General features: G+C 30.6%; 1 protein-coding gene across 1 annotated transcript in view; it reads left to right on the plus strand.

The window, feature by feature from the left end:
- Positions 1-2783: 2783 nt before the first annotated feature.
- Positions 2784-15612, plus strand: part of LOC108904239 (potassium voltage-gated channel subfamily H member 8) — a gene marked incomplete at its 5' end in the record, with an annotated part of 144268 nt that continues 131439 nt past the window's right edge. The window contains one exon of the mRNA XM_023455359.1: positions 2784-3017. Coding sequence (XP_023311127.1) covers positions 2784-3017 — 234 coding nt within the window. The remainder of the gene's footprint in view (positions 3018-15612) is intronic.

Below are 15612 nucleotides of genomic sequence, written 5' to 3' on the forward strand. Positions count from 1 at the left end.
ATACTCATTATTCAATCAGTTTAACTGGAAGGTGCTTAATACACCTTATACATCTATGAAATAAAGGTTATAATGAATTACTTATACATTTATATTCCAGTTGTATAGTAGGGGAGATTTGTTGTATAAAGACCAGTATCCGAATTTGTATATAACAATTGTATTAACAGAATTATTCGTTCTTATACGGAATATGTTTCCGTTTTTAAAGTGTAAAACGCATCTTATAATGGTTAAGTGATCGTCACCTCTCGGTGCATAATCGGTTATGATCGTTGTTAAGTTATATTCATAGTCTTGTAATAATAATCATATGTCAGACCCGAGAGCGAAGTGCGCCGACTCAATAAGACACCTGGCTATTCCAGCCGCTGATTTAGGGTTCGCCGCACGAGCTCATCCCTTCTAACAATAAGATTTCAGTAGCTTGCTATGCATGAAGCAGAACGGTACTCAACTATCTTATACAGTCCACTTTTATTGTCCATAGATGTTCAATCATTGTCAAAATAAACACACAAAACCACAACGTCTTTATTATCTTTACTCAAGAAGAGAAAATACAACAGTCGTAAAATTTCCGACAGTCCGCTGTGCATCGACTTACACACGTCTAGTTTGATGAAAATGGACAGTATATGCACATGTTTTGTGGGATACATGATCATATCGCGTTGTGTGAAATGGAAAATTAATATGTAAGTATCTAACTGTTTTATGGCTTGTAATTGTTTTGTTTTTTCAAATGTAAATCTTGTCTAAATCTTAAAAATTATTATTTTGTAGGTCCTATTAGAAATCGCTGATGTTAAGTTTTACATAAGATGGAGGAACAAAAGGTTAACGGTGACAAATAAAAGCATGGGTATAAAGTCAATCAACCAGAGGAAATAAAATTATATGGAAAGAAGCTCAACCTTTCTGGGGATGCTTCATTCTTAAGGTGGAAGAGTTATAGTGCAAATTCTCATGTATTACAGGAAAGTATGGGTGCATCGTTGCTAAGAAAATAAACTGGACAGTTTTGGGAGCGATTTGTCATCATTTTTAGTGCTTAAAAGTATGTTTTATGTATGTTTACATTAGAACCTTAGCTTGTAATTACAGTTATCCAATAAAATTTCTGAAAACTTAATGTGTTTTTAACTCATACAGAGTATACAACAGTTTAATACATTTATTATTATAAAATTTATAACCAGTACTAGATGTTCTAATAACGATATGGAACACTTTGATAACAGTTATTGCTTTCATTTCGTAAATGGTATAAAAACGTTGTATACTAATTATACAATAATTTAATAAAGAATAGGGTTTACAGTCACTATACAACTGTGCTAGCAATATGCGTTTTATATCCAATATTCACCTGTTTAACTGTCACATATAGTATACAATGGTCTTATAATGGTATATAGAATTCTAATAAAGAATAAAACGTATTTCTTTCAGTGTACATGATAGGGATGTATAATTGTTCTCGTAGTACACGCCACACTGTACTGTTAATTTTATACGCTGGCTAGGTAATACTGCAACACACGACGCACGTGCACAAGATGCACAGGGTCGGCTTATATTTATGGAGAGAAATAGTGTCCATCTATTGAAGGCGCTGTTAGGTCTATTTAATATTAAAATATCAGTTCATACTATTCAGTGCGGCTTAATGTTGAAGAAATACAGTACAAAATTTTCTAAACTGTCATGCCTGCGCACGTGCCACAACTTTTTCAGACTTGTGAGAAGTTAGCACTTTTCTACGCTTGTTTTTTTGGATTTTGCTTTTTCTAAGTAGATATGTCAGCAAAGTATTTCATCTATACAATATCCTCGTAGTATAAAAGGAATTTGAATTCCAAGTAGGGAATGCGCCTTAGAAATCTAAAAATGTCAGACCAAGTAAAGGCAAATATGTGATATTGACAGAGAAAGTGAAGGAAATATTGGAATATTGGAATATTGGACATGTGTAAATTAAACGAAAAAGTTACATGTACCATGCCAAAGATTAAATATACAGGACGTTACAGAAATATTGACAAACAATAAAACGCAATTTTTATAGACATCTATCTGTTTGGAACTAAATACACATTTTCCATCCTAAAATACAAGTCCTCGGTTATATTCTTTTTTGAAATATTTTTTCACCAGTCGAGAAAATAAATTAAATAGACCCCTATTTATAAAACTGTTTTCTCGCGTTAAAAAAGAATTAAAAGAACAATTATATGTACCACTATATCACATACTTCACTTAAAATTAATTGATCAATCAACCTGTTTTCGTTTTCAAAACAACAACTGTAGTTTCCTTTTCAATATAGTTTTGACTAAATTTTTCACACGTGGCAAAATATCGATATACTTATAAAAATTGTATGTAAAATTACATATTTGATCATTGGTTATTTTGACGTCACGGTAAGTAATTTTACTAAGAATCAGGAAAAAAAATCTGTACAATTTCAAGTATGACAATTTGTTGCGGGTCGCCTAAATATGTGACGTCACACTAAAAGAGTCTATTTAACTCACAGAAACCGTATAATTGGAATAATTAATGAACTAGCCATAAAAAAGCTCTGCTCCATTTAAAATTTCTAAAGGGATGACCGGGGGTGGGGCAGGAAAGCGAAAAAGCCCCTGAATTAAATAATTATCTGTTCGCCTACGCCTCAGCATTTTTAGGCACAACGCACCTGTATTTATTCCGAACTCGAACCACCCCCCCGACCCATTTGTTGGTACTAATTAACCGTATTTACCCTTTTCAGATAGCAACTTCGTGCTGGGCAACGCTCAAGTACCCACCCTCTACCCCATTGTCTACTGCTCGGATGGATTCTGCGAGCTCACCGGCTTCACCAGGGCGCAGATTATGCAGAAGGGATGTGCCTGCAAATTCCTGTACGGACCGGAAACCAAAGAGGAGCACAAAGCGCAGATAGATAAAGCCCTGGAGTCGAAGAATGAGCTTAAATTGGAAGTTATTTTCTACAAAAAGAACGGTGAGCAGCTTTATCCCATTACTCTGGCAGAAATAATGTTTTTTAGGAATATTTTCTAAAATAATACCCCGAACTAAATTTTTAAAGGGTCTTATAGGCCAGAGCGGATCTGGCGGAAATATCCCACTTCTTGAATAGAGAGGGCAAGCTAATTTTTGCTGGAATACCTTCAATACAACTCACATAATAAAAGTGTAGATACCTAGATTTGGGTGAGGTCTGGAACATTTTCAAAAATGATTAAAATATTTAAAAAAAATACCTATTTTAACTGAGTTTTTACTTATATCTTGTAACCTTAACATTTTGGAAGAATATTGAAGAGGAAAAAAGTTTTAGAATTGAATTTTGCAGAATATACTGTATGTTAAAAATGTTTAAATTTATTACGGTTGTTGCAAAATAGGAATAACTAATGAAAAAAAGAGCAAAATAATCAAGTTTTTTGGATAATTTTATTAAAATATTTTAATTGCTTCGAGGGTATTGTAATTTTGGTAAAAAAAAAAATTAGGGTGTAATAAAACAACACACCAAATTTCATTAAAATTTTTAGTCTTCACAAAATAACTTTATGAACAAAATTAAAAAAAAAAATTCTTTTCAAAATGCTGCACAGCCTCAAATAAAGCATCTAGATACTTGAAAATTTGTTCACTTAGAAAAAACCGCTCAATCTTTCAAATGGTTTTTGAAAAATTGAAATCGGTTGATTAGGACGGCCGCAGTAAATTTTTAAACTTAACACTCTCTTTTTTTAATTTTAAATAATTAGATTACATTTCTCAATTTGCAATTTAGTTTTTTCAAAAATTATAATTTTAAAGTACTGAGTACTTTAAAATTATATATTTTTTTAAAAAAAGTTAAATTCCATAAGCGGTCAAAATTTATCGGCATTTACCGTTAATTTATAAATAATCTAGCAATAATCTTTAATCCAGTGGCTTCATTTTTCCGAGTTCTGGAAACAAATTTCATATCCCTAAGTTATTGGCCACACAGATAAATCAGCGGAAAAGCTGTCGCTCGCACGCGCGCGAAGTGACTCGAAACACGAAAAGTGGTGGAGGGGGCTTTCACTTGGAGACTGAATTCGGAGGCTCAAAATGCGAAGGTACGAGAAAAATTATATTATCTCGCCTTCTAATGGACCAATTGCGATCTTTTTTTTTAATCCGATGTCTCGCGAGCCAAGGAATTCGAATATCGTAATGCCAACTGTCTATTTTGTTATAAACAAAGTTTATTATTTATGCATTAAATATACTGTATATTTTACCCTATGCTATTGCATTTTTTCAGTGAAAAAATTTATTTACGTACACAACACTCTGAATATGAATGTATTTAGTTATAATTATTACAATTATTTAAATAATTTTTGTTTAAACAAATTAAAAAAAAATGTGGAAATTAATTTTTTTCTTAAATACACATAAAATGAAGAAAAAATAGTACTTTTAATTTTTTAAAGAACAAAATTGCAAATTGATAAATATAATGTAATTGTTTAAAAATAAAAAGTGTTTTTTAATTTTTCAAAAACCATTTGAAAGGTTGATCGGTCTTTTCTATGCGAAAAAATTTCATGTACCTAGACTAGATGCTTTATTTCAGGATGTGCAACATTTTTTAAAATTCGAAAATATTTTTAAAAAAATTATTTTGCAAAACTATCGAATCGATTTTAATTAAATTTGGTGTGTTGTTTTATTATACTCTAAAGTTTTTTTTACCAAAATTAGAATGCTCTCGGAGCAATTAAAATATTAAAAAAAAAATTACCCAAAAAACTTGATTATTTTGCCTTTTTTCATCAATTATAGCTATTTTGCAACATCGGTAATAAATTTAAACATTCTTAGTATATTGTTCAAAATTTAATTCTAAAACTTTTTTTCCTCTTCAATATTCTTCCAAAATGCATAGGTTACAAGACTTCCAAGATATAAGTAAAGAATAGGTATTTTTTTAAATCTTTTAATAAATTTTGTAATTTTGAAAATGTTACGGACCTTCCCTAGATCTAGGGATCTACATTTTTATTATGTGACTTGTACTGGAGGTAATCCAGAAAAAAATGGCTTGCCCCCTCTCACATCCACCTCAAAAAAGATCCGCCCTGGTCTATTAGTTAAACCACCTTTGATATAGTAACAACTTGGGACTATTTTATACAATATGTAACATAGGGAGTTTTCAGAAAATAGAAATGTTGAAGTTATTTCATATTCAGTTAATGTTAATACTGTCAAACAAATAAAATATAAATTAAATAAATAGTAATAAATAAATTTTACACTAAACTAACTAACTTTACACTAAATTATTTTTTTTTGTTATATAATATTACGTGAAAATCTCAAAGCTAATTTTTCCCCAAATACCAAACATAAGTGTAATTTATATTAAGAGGGAGTTTATTTCCCTGACACCACAAATGTAGCAAATTCAAATGTTTCTGGGGTATGTGACAGTCATCAATATTGCTAATTTATATATTTTTTTGCTACAGCATCAATAACTGTATTAAATAATAGTGGCTCCTATACTGAACCTTGAGATACACCAGAGAAAACCTCTAATTTTTTTTACAAAAGCCCCTTGTAAGATGCTTGTTACAAGCGACTAGAAAGATTTGTATTAAAAAGATAGTACGTTGATTGATGTCTTAGGGTTATTTAATTTACGAAACGAAATATGGATCGTTCAAGGCAATAAAGCAAATATTATTTTTTTATGGCGATGTAGAATATCGTGAATGTAAAATTAAAAAATTACAAATGATGTAATGGGACGGCAGTTACTAATTATATTTACATATCTACTCTTAAAAATTGGATAAATACGTGATACTTTCCAAATATTTGGTGTACTGTTTGTAGGCAGAATTATGTTAAAAATAATTCTCGATGATTTGGCTAATATGGGAACACAGTTGCGAATTAAAAATGTAAGTCCACAATAATTATTATTTTTTAAGAGTTCAGAGTTAAATGTTATTTGAGATGGTAAAAATTTGCTTTTGCGTTAGTGCGACCAAAATTTTTTAAGAGCATTTTGAATATTTCCTTCCAGAACATTAGAAACTTAGGTATAAGAGACGATTACATTATCTACTTTTTAATTTTACTTTGATTAAAAGATTCATATACCTTCGTATATTTTCTTTTTTCTCTTGCATTCTTTATAGCCGTCAGAGTAGTTTTCCCGCAATATCAGCGATTGGAAGTTTTGTCTTTTGCATCGAAGAAAATTATTTCACTTTATTTGGTAAGAGTTTTTAGAAAAAATATTTTGAATTTGTATGAATTAGCATCCAGTAAAAAAAAAATTTCTTCTCTATTGAACCATGGTGGATAATTGTTCATATTCATATGTGGAAAAGTAACTGGTACACATTGGTCAATGCCTTATACAGGGGGTTTCTAACCTAGGGTTCCAAACTTCTGCTGCGTTTATAGCTCATTAAAATAAGCCAAAAAGTTCCTATTAACATGTGCCCTAAAACGCACCCTTAGGAAGTTATATGCCCTTAAAAGGGCTCAAACAAAACTGATTTTTTTTCTGTTATTGACAAAACGGTCGCAAATAAATAGAAAAAAATTTATGGGTCTAACATAACTTTTTATGTTAAATAACATATGCTACTCCGTTTTTCGACATGCAAATCATATGCTTCTCATTTAGGTTGGTGAAGGAGGTTTTCGGCCCGTAATTTTTTTTATTTCAATTTTTTTACAATTTTCTCTACAGATTTATAAAATCTTAACAATTTTACGTAAAAAATATTATCTTTGTCCAAATCGATATTTCCAATGGTTTTCGAGTAAATTGAGTTTGAAAATTACTCTGCTCTTTAAGTTATTAGGCCAAAAATTACAAAAATCTGTTTGCCATGGCAAATAAAAGACTGACGTTGCCACAACGCTTAACAATTTAAGTTATTGATAAACTGTCAATTGAGCTTTGCAGTGTTTAATTAGTAAAAGTGGTGAGTGGAAAATTTAAGTATACAACATTATTGCAACCCATAAAATGGAGTCATATTCAAACACGGAAATGGCAGATACTTACAGACATGATTGGCATCTCTGTAGTCTCTGTATATAGTTATAATATCTGTACATATTTTTATAGACTGTAAGGATATCCAGCGCCACCAAAGTATTTTATTTTCAGTTCATTACGAATAGCATCACATTTGTGTAAGCCAAGTGCCAAAAAGTTGTATTTGGCTTATTACGTGTGAAATCTGTTTACCGTAGGACCAAAAATGTAAGTAATGTAATAATGCTTTACTTAAGACTTTACCGGAGAGATAAAGATTTTCGTACGAATTCATATTGTGTAAATGCTAGCTTATTAAAAAATAATGAAAACAGATTTTCTATTCTTAACTGTAATATTTGTACTAATAATCCTGACTACATTTTATAATTCATGGAAAGGTAAATGTTTTAGATGTTTGTACAAAAATAATGTAGGGGAATTTTATATAAATAGAAGAATTGTAGATGAACAACGGTTTCAGACATTTTGCATACAGATCGATAAAGGAAAACCAAGAAGGTGATTGCCATTCCAATTTGTGATCATTTCCCTCAGTTTATAATAGACGTACCCATGTTTTGTTCATCCATTCAAAAATTAAGAATGCTTCTTACCAGATTTGTTATAACTACGAAAGTTGTGACTATTATTCCTATTCCATTACTAGAAAACGTCGTTTTGAAAAAAATACTGTTTGTATCATTGTAGTACAAAATATATCCAGAACAATATCAGACAATTTTCAGTACAGTTTCTGGACTACAATTTTATAACACACGTTTATATTAGCATTTTGTGTTTAAAAACATCTCGATTCAAAGAATATTTATTGGATCACAAAGCAAAAACAACTGGTGGCAATACCCATGAAATCCTAATGAAATAGATAAGTAAACAGTAGCAGATATTCACGTATAATAATAACCGTAAACTTGTTTGAGAATATGAATGTTTTACGGGAACTGCGGACAAGCATAGACTGTGAAACTAAACTGTGCACATATGAAAGTAAAACAATGAGAACACATTGTAAACTGTTTCTCTAAATTAGGTACTTACGCCTCATAACTTTTCCATTAATCTCCAGGATGTCACTAATGCTTTCAGCATTGTTATTTTTTATTCTAGGTTGCGAAAACATGGATTCGAAATATTGTTAAAATTGACTTGACGTTTATACACTGAAATAAGTGTGGTTATTAAACTGTTTCTCTAAAATAAAGTGTATAATGTATATTAAAGTTTTTCTAAAGTTTCTAAAGCGTTTCTAAGGAAGTTGAAGTTTCTCATTCAATTGTTCCATCAGCATCGATACTTCCAACCGTTGAAAAATAATTCTTTTGCCAAAATTGGAGCTTCAGAACAAGACATGATTTTAAGAGAGTACCTTATCTCATCACGATAATTGACTAAATTTTCAAAAAATCATATTATGGGAGCATTTATTCAATAAAATTAATAACAGCTGTACAAAAGAGACTTACTCGTGCTAGAACAAAAAGTCTATCTCTCCGACGTTCCTGACGATGAAAATATTTGGAATAATTCAATTTTTGTGGCTGAAAACATACATAGGTATTGAATTTTCAAAATCGAGAGAGATGCACTAACCAAATTTGGACAAGACATTGCTAATACAATGCGAAGCATCACCTTATTATTAAAAATGTTGTCACCGCCGTTCTTGGTCGTGAAAATTCGACATATTTGGAATAATTCAATTTTCGTGGCTGACAGAGTTCAATTTAGGTAAGAGAGTCAAATGTTAATATTTTTTTTGCTAGACCTACGCTTGCTGGGACATCCGTAAGTCTTTCCGCGGGAGTTGTAAAGCGTTACACAAGTACCCTAGTAATTCCAAAGGGCAAAATAAGTTTATTACAACACCCTTGTATAAAAGGCACTTCGGGAAATAGTCGTTAAAACAGTTGCACCCCGGGGAACGTTCCGGCTGTGTTTTGTGTTGAATTTTAGGATGACAGCCTTGGCGTCTCAATTATAATGTTCCTTAATGTTTTAATTAAAGCTTGTGTAACGTCTCCTTGACGGGGTCTCCCGAAAATTAGGCAATTATTGTTGAAGGGCCTACCCAAATTACTCAAAATCACAATACTATGTCAAGTTTTTGTTATGCGCCGGAGATTTTTAGGAAAAAAATTAAATTATGCAACCCAGAGTCGATTGTTGTTAGAAAATGGTTAGGAAAATTTGTATTAAATATCTGGAAATATACAGAGTGGCTCATTTAAGATGGATTCTTAACTCTGATAGTACCAAAAACGTTTTACAGATAAAAGATATACCAAACGGATTTCTTCTTATTTTAAAATCAATATCCAGAATATCTTATTTCTTATTATCAAAAATATAGTTGCTAGAATGTCTAAATAAATTTCTTGTAAAAGCCGAAGTAATTTTTATGAAAATATGATGAGATTAAGACAGCATATAGCGCTCTAATAATAATTTATTTATTAAAGAATGTATATAATTATTAGAAAAACATGGAAAAGATTCACAATATTAATTACTAAGAAATATAATTGAATAGTCAGAGATAAAGAATAAATGTTACTTGTTACAAATCCTCACAAGATAAAGTTTTTATTACATCGAGAGATCTGGCTAGTCGTTTAAAGGGCCTTATCCATGTGGAAAATTTTGATTTAAAATTATTGTTACTATTTTAGATTCAAAAAAATACTGTTGTGTGGCATTCATTTTTTTATGCAGTAATAAAACATATTAAATATCTTAAATTAAAATAAATTAAATTGGAATATTTCACAAACTATAAGAAATAGTACCTACCCACCTAATATTAATAAAATAAGAAAAATTGAATTTTATATTTATAAAATACCTCGAAATGAAATATACATTAGGCTTTATTCACAAGTGAAGTAATATGTTGTGGTATGTGTAGTATGAGTGAGTGAAGAGATTTCAACTGCCATATGACAACTAAGATCAAAAGAGATAGAAATAGTGACTATAGGTCAGATATTCACCAATATTCAGTCGCGAAAAAAGCCTATAATTTCAAATATTTAGTCCTTGCTCTGCCACTATCAAGTATTTGTGACGTTTGTTCCCACACCTACTATGTTCTGCCATTTTTGTTTTAAGAAAAAGAAGCTTTCGTTGAGAGTGATATTTAAGTTAAGCTCACAATAGTTTTTCATCCTCTCTTTCATACATTTATAGTAAATGTGTTTATTTATACAACAACATAACCCATTGCGATAAGGCTAACCGCAACTGACTAGTCCGAAATGAGAAAATAACACAGAGGTAACAGGTCCAACAATAATGTAATATTAAAAAGTAGCGTAAAAATACGTTTACGTAATGTGGAAAAAAACTCACAACTTGCGAGTGTAAAGCTATATTTTGATGATATCCTTTTTTAACAATTTTATATTCAATTGTTTTTGAGCTATGACAAAATATTTATTTTTAAATAATAACTCTCAATTTTGAATCGAAAGAGTTTAAACATTTTAGTATGCTGATGCTTTTTTCATAAGTGAGGTAGAAATGATTTTCTCTAGAAATAAAGATCTCAGTCTCAGAAAAACATATTTTTAGTTGAATGAAACGTTATAATAAAAGTTTAGAAACATTAATAATTAACGATAATAATTTTTCATTTTCATACTTGGCAGTATCCTAAGCTGTGGAAAAATTGAGTTTCTTCATGTCAGGTGCTCCTAATGAAGAATTATTATAGTTCCCAGTTCCCACAGGATAGTAGACCCCCACACTAGTACACGCCAAAAAATTTATGTCTAGCATCTTTCCCAGCTGGTAAATCGAGGAACAAGCTGCAATAAAGTGGTTAGCTTGGTCACCAGATTTATTTATTGACACACGATTAGTATTTTAAAGGCTGAGATTTGAGAAACGTGATTACAACTGGAATAAAACAGGTTTCTCTCTTCAATGAAACACGCTGTATGTGTGGAAACAGAATAACATAAGGAAATATATGACTCTAGTGCACAAAGTGCTGTTGTTCAAGCGATCATTTCTTATGAAACAATGTAAGTTTCATCAAAATGCCTTTCTAGTGAAATTCTACTTTGAATTTTACTCTGCAACGAAGGAATAAACTCAGAAAATTACAAGTCACGAGAAACACTAAATTGTAATTGTTATTTCTAGCATTTGACATTTCTCTCTATCAGAACTTTAGCGAATTCAACAAAGTAAACCATACAAACTCAATATAGGAAGCGCACTTACAAATACAGAATATATTTTCGTTTGACTTTCCGTCTACAAAATCTCAAAATTTAGTTACCTAATTATTATCGGTATGCAATTTTTCCATTCCTCACACAAACGAACCATTTTTATAGTGTTCCTTAAAAAGACCCGAACCCTCCGATAATTTTTCAGGAATGAGATCTATCAAAAAAGTTTCAGATAAAAGTTGTAGAATATCAAGAAACCAATATGCTAGTGACCTTAGATTTGACCTTGACCGCAAATTTCAAGGACAAACCAAGATCAACTTGTATATTATATAGAACACCCTATTTTTATGCCATCTATCGATAGAGCGCCAAGTCTTACGTCGGGATAGAGTCAAAAAATTTATCCTTTATCCTTGCAGGTCATTTGAAAGTCAAATTAATTTTTATCTCGACAAAAATGTTTCAAGTAATATTTGTAGAATTTTGAATGACAAATTAGATTGTGACTTCCTTGACTTTGACCTTCACTACAAGTTGCAAGGTCAAACTAAGGTAAACTTAATATCAAATGGAATATACTGTTTTTATGCCAGTAACCGATACGGCAAATTTTATGTCGGATCGAAGATTTTTTCTATGATGTCCTTGCAAGTAATTTGAAGGTCGAACTGTTATTTAATAATTAAATTTTGATGAAAGGTCATCCTAGAAAGTATCTAATCTGTTTTAGGTCAAATCCTATGTTACCATCTAATGTGTCATTCAAAAGATACTTTTGTTCAATTATTGAGAAAAAAATGAGTCTGACCTCCAAAAGACCTTCACAAGAGAAACATTTTCCAACTTCATTTTCAGACGTAAAATTCGGCGCTCTATCAATAGCTAACATAAAAAGTTTTCCATTTAATATTTTCATGTTGACCTTGGTTTAACCTTGAAACTTAAATTCAACGTCAAGTCCATAGTTGCGAGCATATTGGTTCATTGATATCCAGTAAAGTATTTTTTTATGTAAGACTCAATTCTGAAACGTCATTGGGGAGTACGTGTCTTTTAGGGATGCCCTGTGACTAATTTTAACGTCAGCTATTCAAGGTCTACTGAATAAACTACCCTGATACGACTAGACATAAACCCTGGGCTAAAAAAAGGTGGAAGGGCATAAAATAGATTTATGGAACCATTAAAACTTTCAATATTGCTGGAGCCTCCAAAAAGGATGTGCTAGGAAATTAATAAAGAATTTGATAAAAGCTCCAGATGTGCTTAAAGAGTATTATGCCGATACTTAATCCATTTTCATCTAATTTGAAACAAAGAGAAAACCGGCACAAAAAATTTAAGTCCGGCGTCTTGTCTCGGCATTAAAAAACAAAGCTAATTACATTGTTCTGAAGGTATTTGACAATTAATTTAATAAATGAATTGGAAAAGTTTGAAATTATCACACTGCCTCTTAGTTTTTTTCGCAAAATTCTCATTGAATTTTTAGAAGATAAAGTTTTCCATGAAAACTCTAAATAAATTTTATTGAAAGTTTATATTACTTACAAAACTTTGGTTTGGGGCCAATTAATAGGCCATAGATTGTCCGTCTCCTCTGAACGGGACTGAATTGCTTGCGTTTAATTTGGGATAGGGTTTACATTTACTATCAAAGATGCCCTGAGCAACTTTATGAAATACCTACAAATTACTTATCTGGACATCCATAGAAGTTAACCAATATACGGTATGTCATGAATCACAATTTATACCTACGTTTATGCCTCCAAATGGAAATTGTAAATTTGTATCCAACAAATATCCAGAATTAACAGAATAAGTTGAACCACAACTTTCACAGTTGAATAAAATAATTTTAGTTTCTTTTAGTTTAAATTTCGGCCATTGAATATGATTATTTTCCCAAGCGTGATCGCCAATATTTGATATCTCGTTTTTTAATGTAATTTAATAAAATTTTGAAAATCATTATTTGGGCTTTGGTCTTTTTTGGTCTTTGACGAATAAGTCTGCAAAGTATTAATTGTCTGAAAAACTGTTCTAATGTTAAATTTTATTATTTATTTATTTAGTTTAATTATATGTTAATTTATTTATAAACCTATTATTATTAATTTTGCCGGTAATTACAGAAATATATGGAATTTTTATTGTGACTTGTTTGTTTTATTGTGATTTATGGAATAAAATAGGACTTAAATTCAACAATAAATTAAAATCAATGTAATCAGAGTATTTAAATTGAAAAAAGATCCCATAAATAAAGAAGAAATATATTATTATTAATTGCTACACGGAATGATATCGAACTCAATATATTTTCATTTTGCATGCTGCATACAAGCGTAACTATGATTACGCCATACACAAAATTGTAATAAAAATGTGTATTCGTACTGAAAGTAATAGAACTTTTCAAGATTCGCAATTCGCATAACTCAGATTGGTTTAATGAAAGTTCTAGCCACATATGAAGCGGTTGGAGAAAGCTTCCTGTGAAAGTTCGAAAATTAAAATACTTAATGGAAATGTCTGATATCAGTTATTTGCATTTAGTTTGACCTGGTCGTTCAAAGGGTCTTCAGTAAGCAATTAATCGGTGGACTTTTTACAGTTCAATTCGCGATTACATAGAGTATTTCTAAAATACGGTGCCAAATAGAAGCGGAAGATAGGAAATGTTATTTTAATAAAAAAATTCATATGGTCATAGTTCCGAAAGAGCTTAATAAAAAAGCTACAGGGTGATACAAATGCACTGGGCTACAAGTCTTTAAATTATTTATCGCAATAATTTTATGGACGAACAGTTACATTTTTAATCCCAGTAAGTGTATATGCAGAGAGTAACTGAGCATGGTTTCTTGTTTAAAAACAATTGTTCATGACAATTTGATAAAATGGTTAAGTTTTCTGAAACAGTGTTTCAAAAGGCACGAAAAAACGTACTCTTGTTTGATTTTATTAATCTGGTACTGTTTCCGAAGCACAATAATAGTTTTGGACTGTATACATGGTGATTCAGTCATTATATCATTAATTTGACGTATTCGGAAGGCCTAATAAAGAGAGAAAATCGAAAAAAAATTGACTCGATCTTTTAAAAAATAAGCAAATAACCCCTTAACTCCCGTTAATTCGGTGCCCTATTTTGCATCACATTTGCTGAGTGGGAACGCGCCGGCGCACCACAGAGTGTTCGAACGTTGAAGCCAATCAGCTGATTTCCTCAGTCATCTTGAATTTTGCAATTGATTTCAAAATCAAAGTGCAGGGGATTCCTATGAGAGTGTTTTTTAGTCGTACTGTTATTTTAAATATGCAGGTATCATAATACTCTTTGAAAAGCAATAAGTCACACAGTAAGGTAGGTATATGTACTAACCAACTGAATAATTAATTCAACGTAATACTAAAAACTCGCATTTAATTTAAAACATAATGAAAATGTTGACACTATTTAAAATACTAAATACTAAAATAAAAAAATACTAACCTAGCATTGGAAAACAAGTATTATACTTGTATATTTGTTTTTATTAATAAATAAATAATACTTGTTTATTTAAAATTTAAATAAATATCTTCGTTGACAACGGATTAAAAACGTATTAAAAGCTAGGTTAATTACCGATTACGGTCGGTCAAGATTCACTCTCGATAAATCTTTGCGGGTAAGAGGTCAGGAACGAAATAATGGTTTAAAAGTATTTTTCAGGGTTAATATGGATTTGAATTTTTTTAATCTCGTATTCGTATTCTACTGTTTTTTCCCATCTTCCCTTAAAATAAATAACATTATGACTAAATGACCCTGTATATTCCAATAATCAAAAAGTGGCATAGATTTTTTGCAAACTCTGTTGACGCATTATGTCTACATGAGAAAAACACCTGATAAGAACATCGGTAACAATTTCCATATATTTTTTAATGAGCTGCTTTTCAAGAGGTTTTAAATATGCCATTAAACATTTTACCACCACTTTTCTTATCAACTTATTACAATTCAACTAAGAATATCAAAGCGACAAGTTGTTTGCGTTAATTAATTTGTTGTTAGTAATTTATAATCCATTTAATTGGGTATAATTAGGAAACTCTACAAATAAAGTACTGGAGAATATTATGAAACCATTCTAAAAAGACCTTACAATAATTATGTTTTAATTAGTACTCTTAATTTTTTACTTAACTGTCAACAGAAATATTATCCTGTGTTTATTTTAATGATTCCTTTGTTTTCACACTTCAGATGTTGCGTAGTGAACTAAGCGTAATGATGATGATAATTTTTACGTCTTCTCTTAAAAACACTTTATTGTGTTGAA

Source organism: Anoplophora glabripennis, unplaced genomic scaffold, assembly GCF_000390285.2.
Source record: "Anoplophora glabripennis isolate ALB-LARVAE unplaced genomic scaffold, Agla_2.0 scaffold46, whole genome shotgun sequence".
Taxonomy (NCBI): domain Eukaryota; kingdom Metazoa; phylum Arthropoda; class Insecta; order Coleoptera; family Cerambycidae; genus Anoplophora; species Anoplophora glabripennis.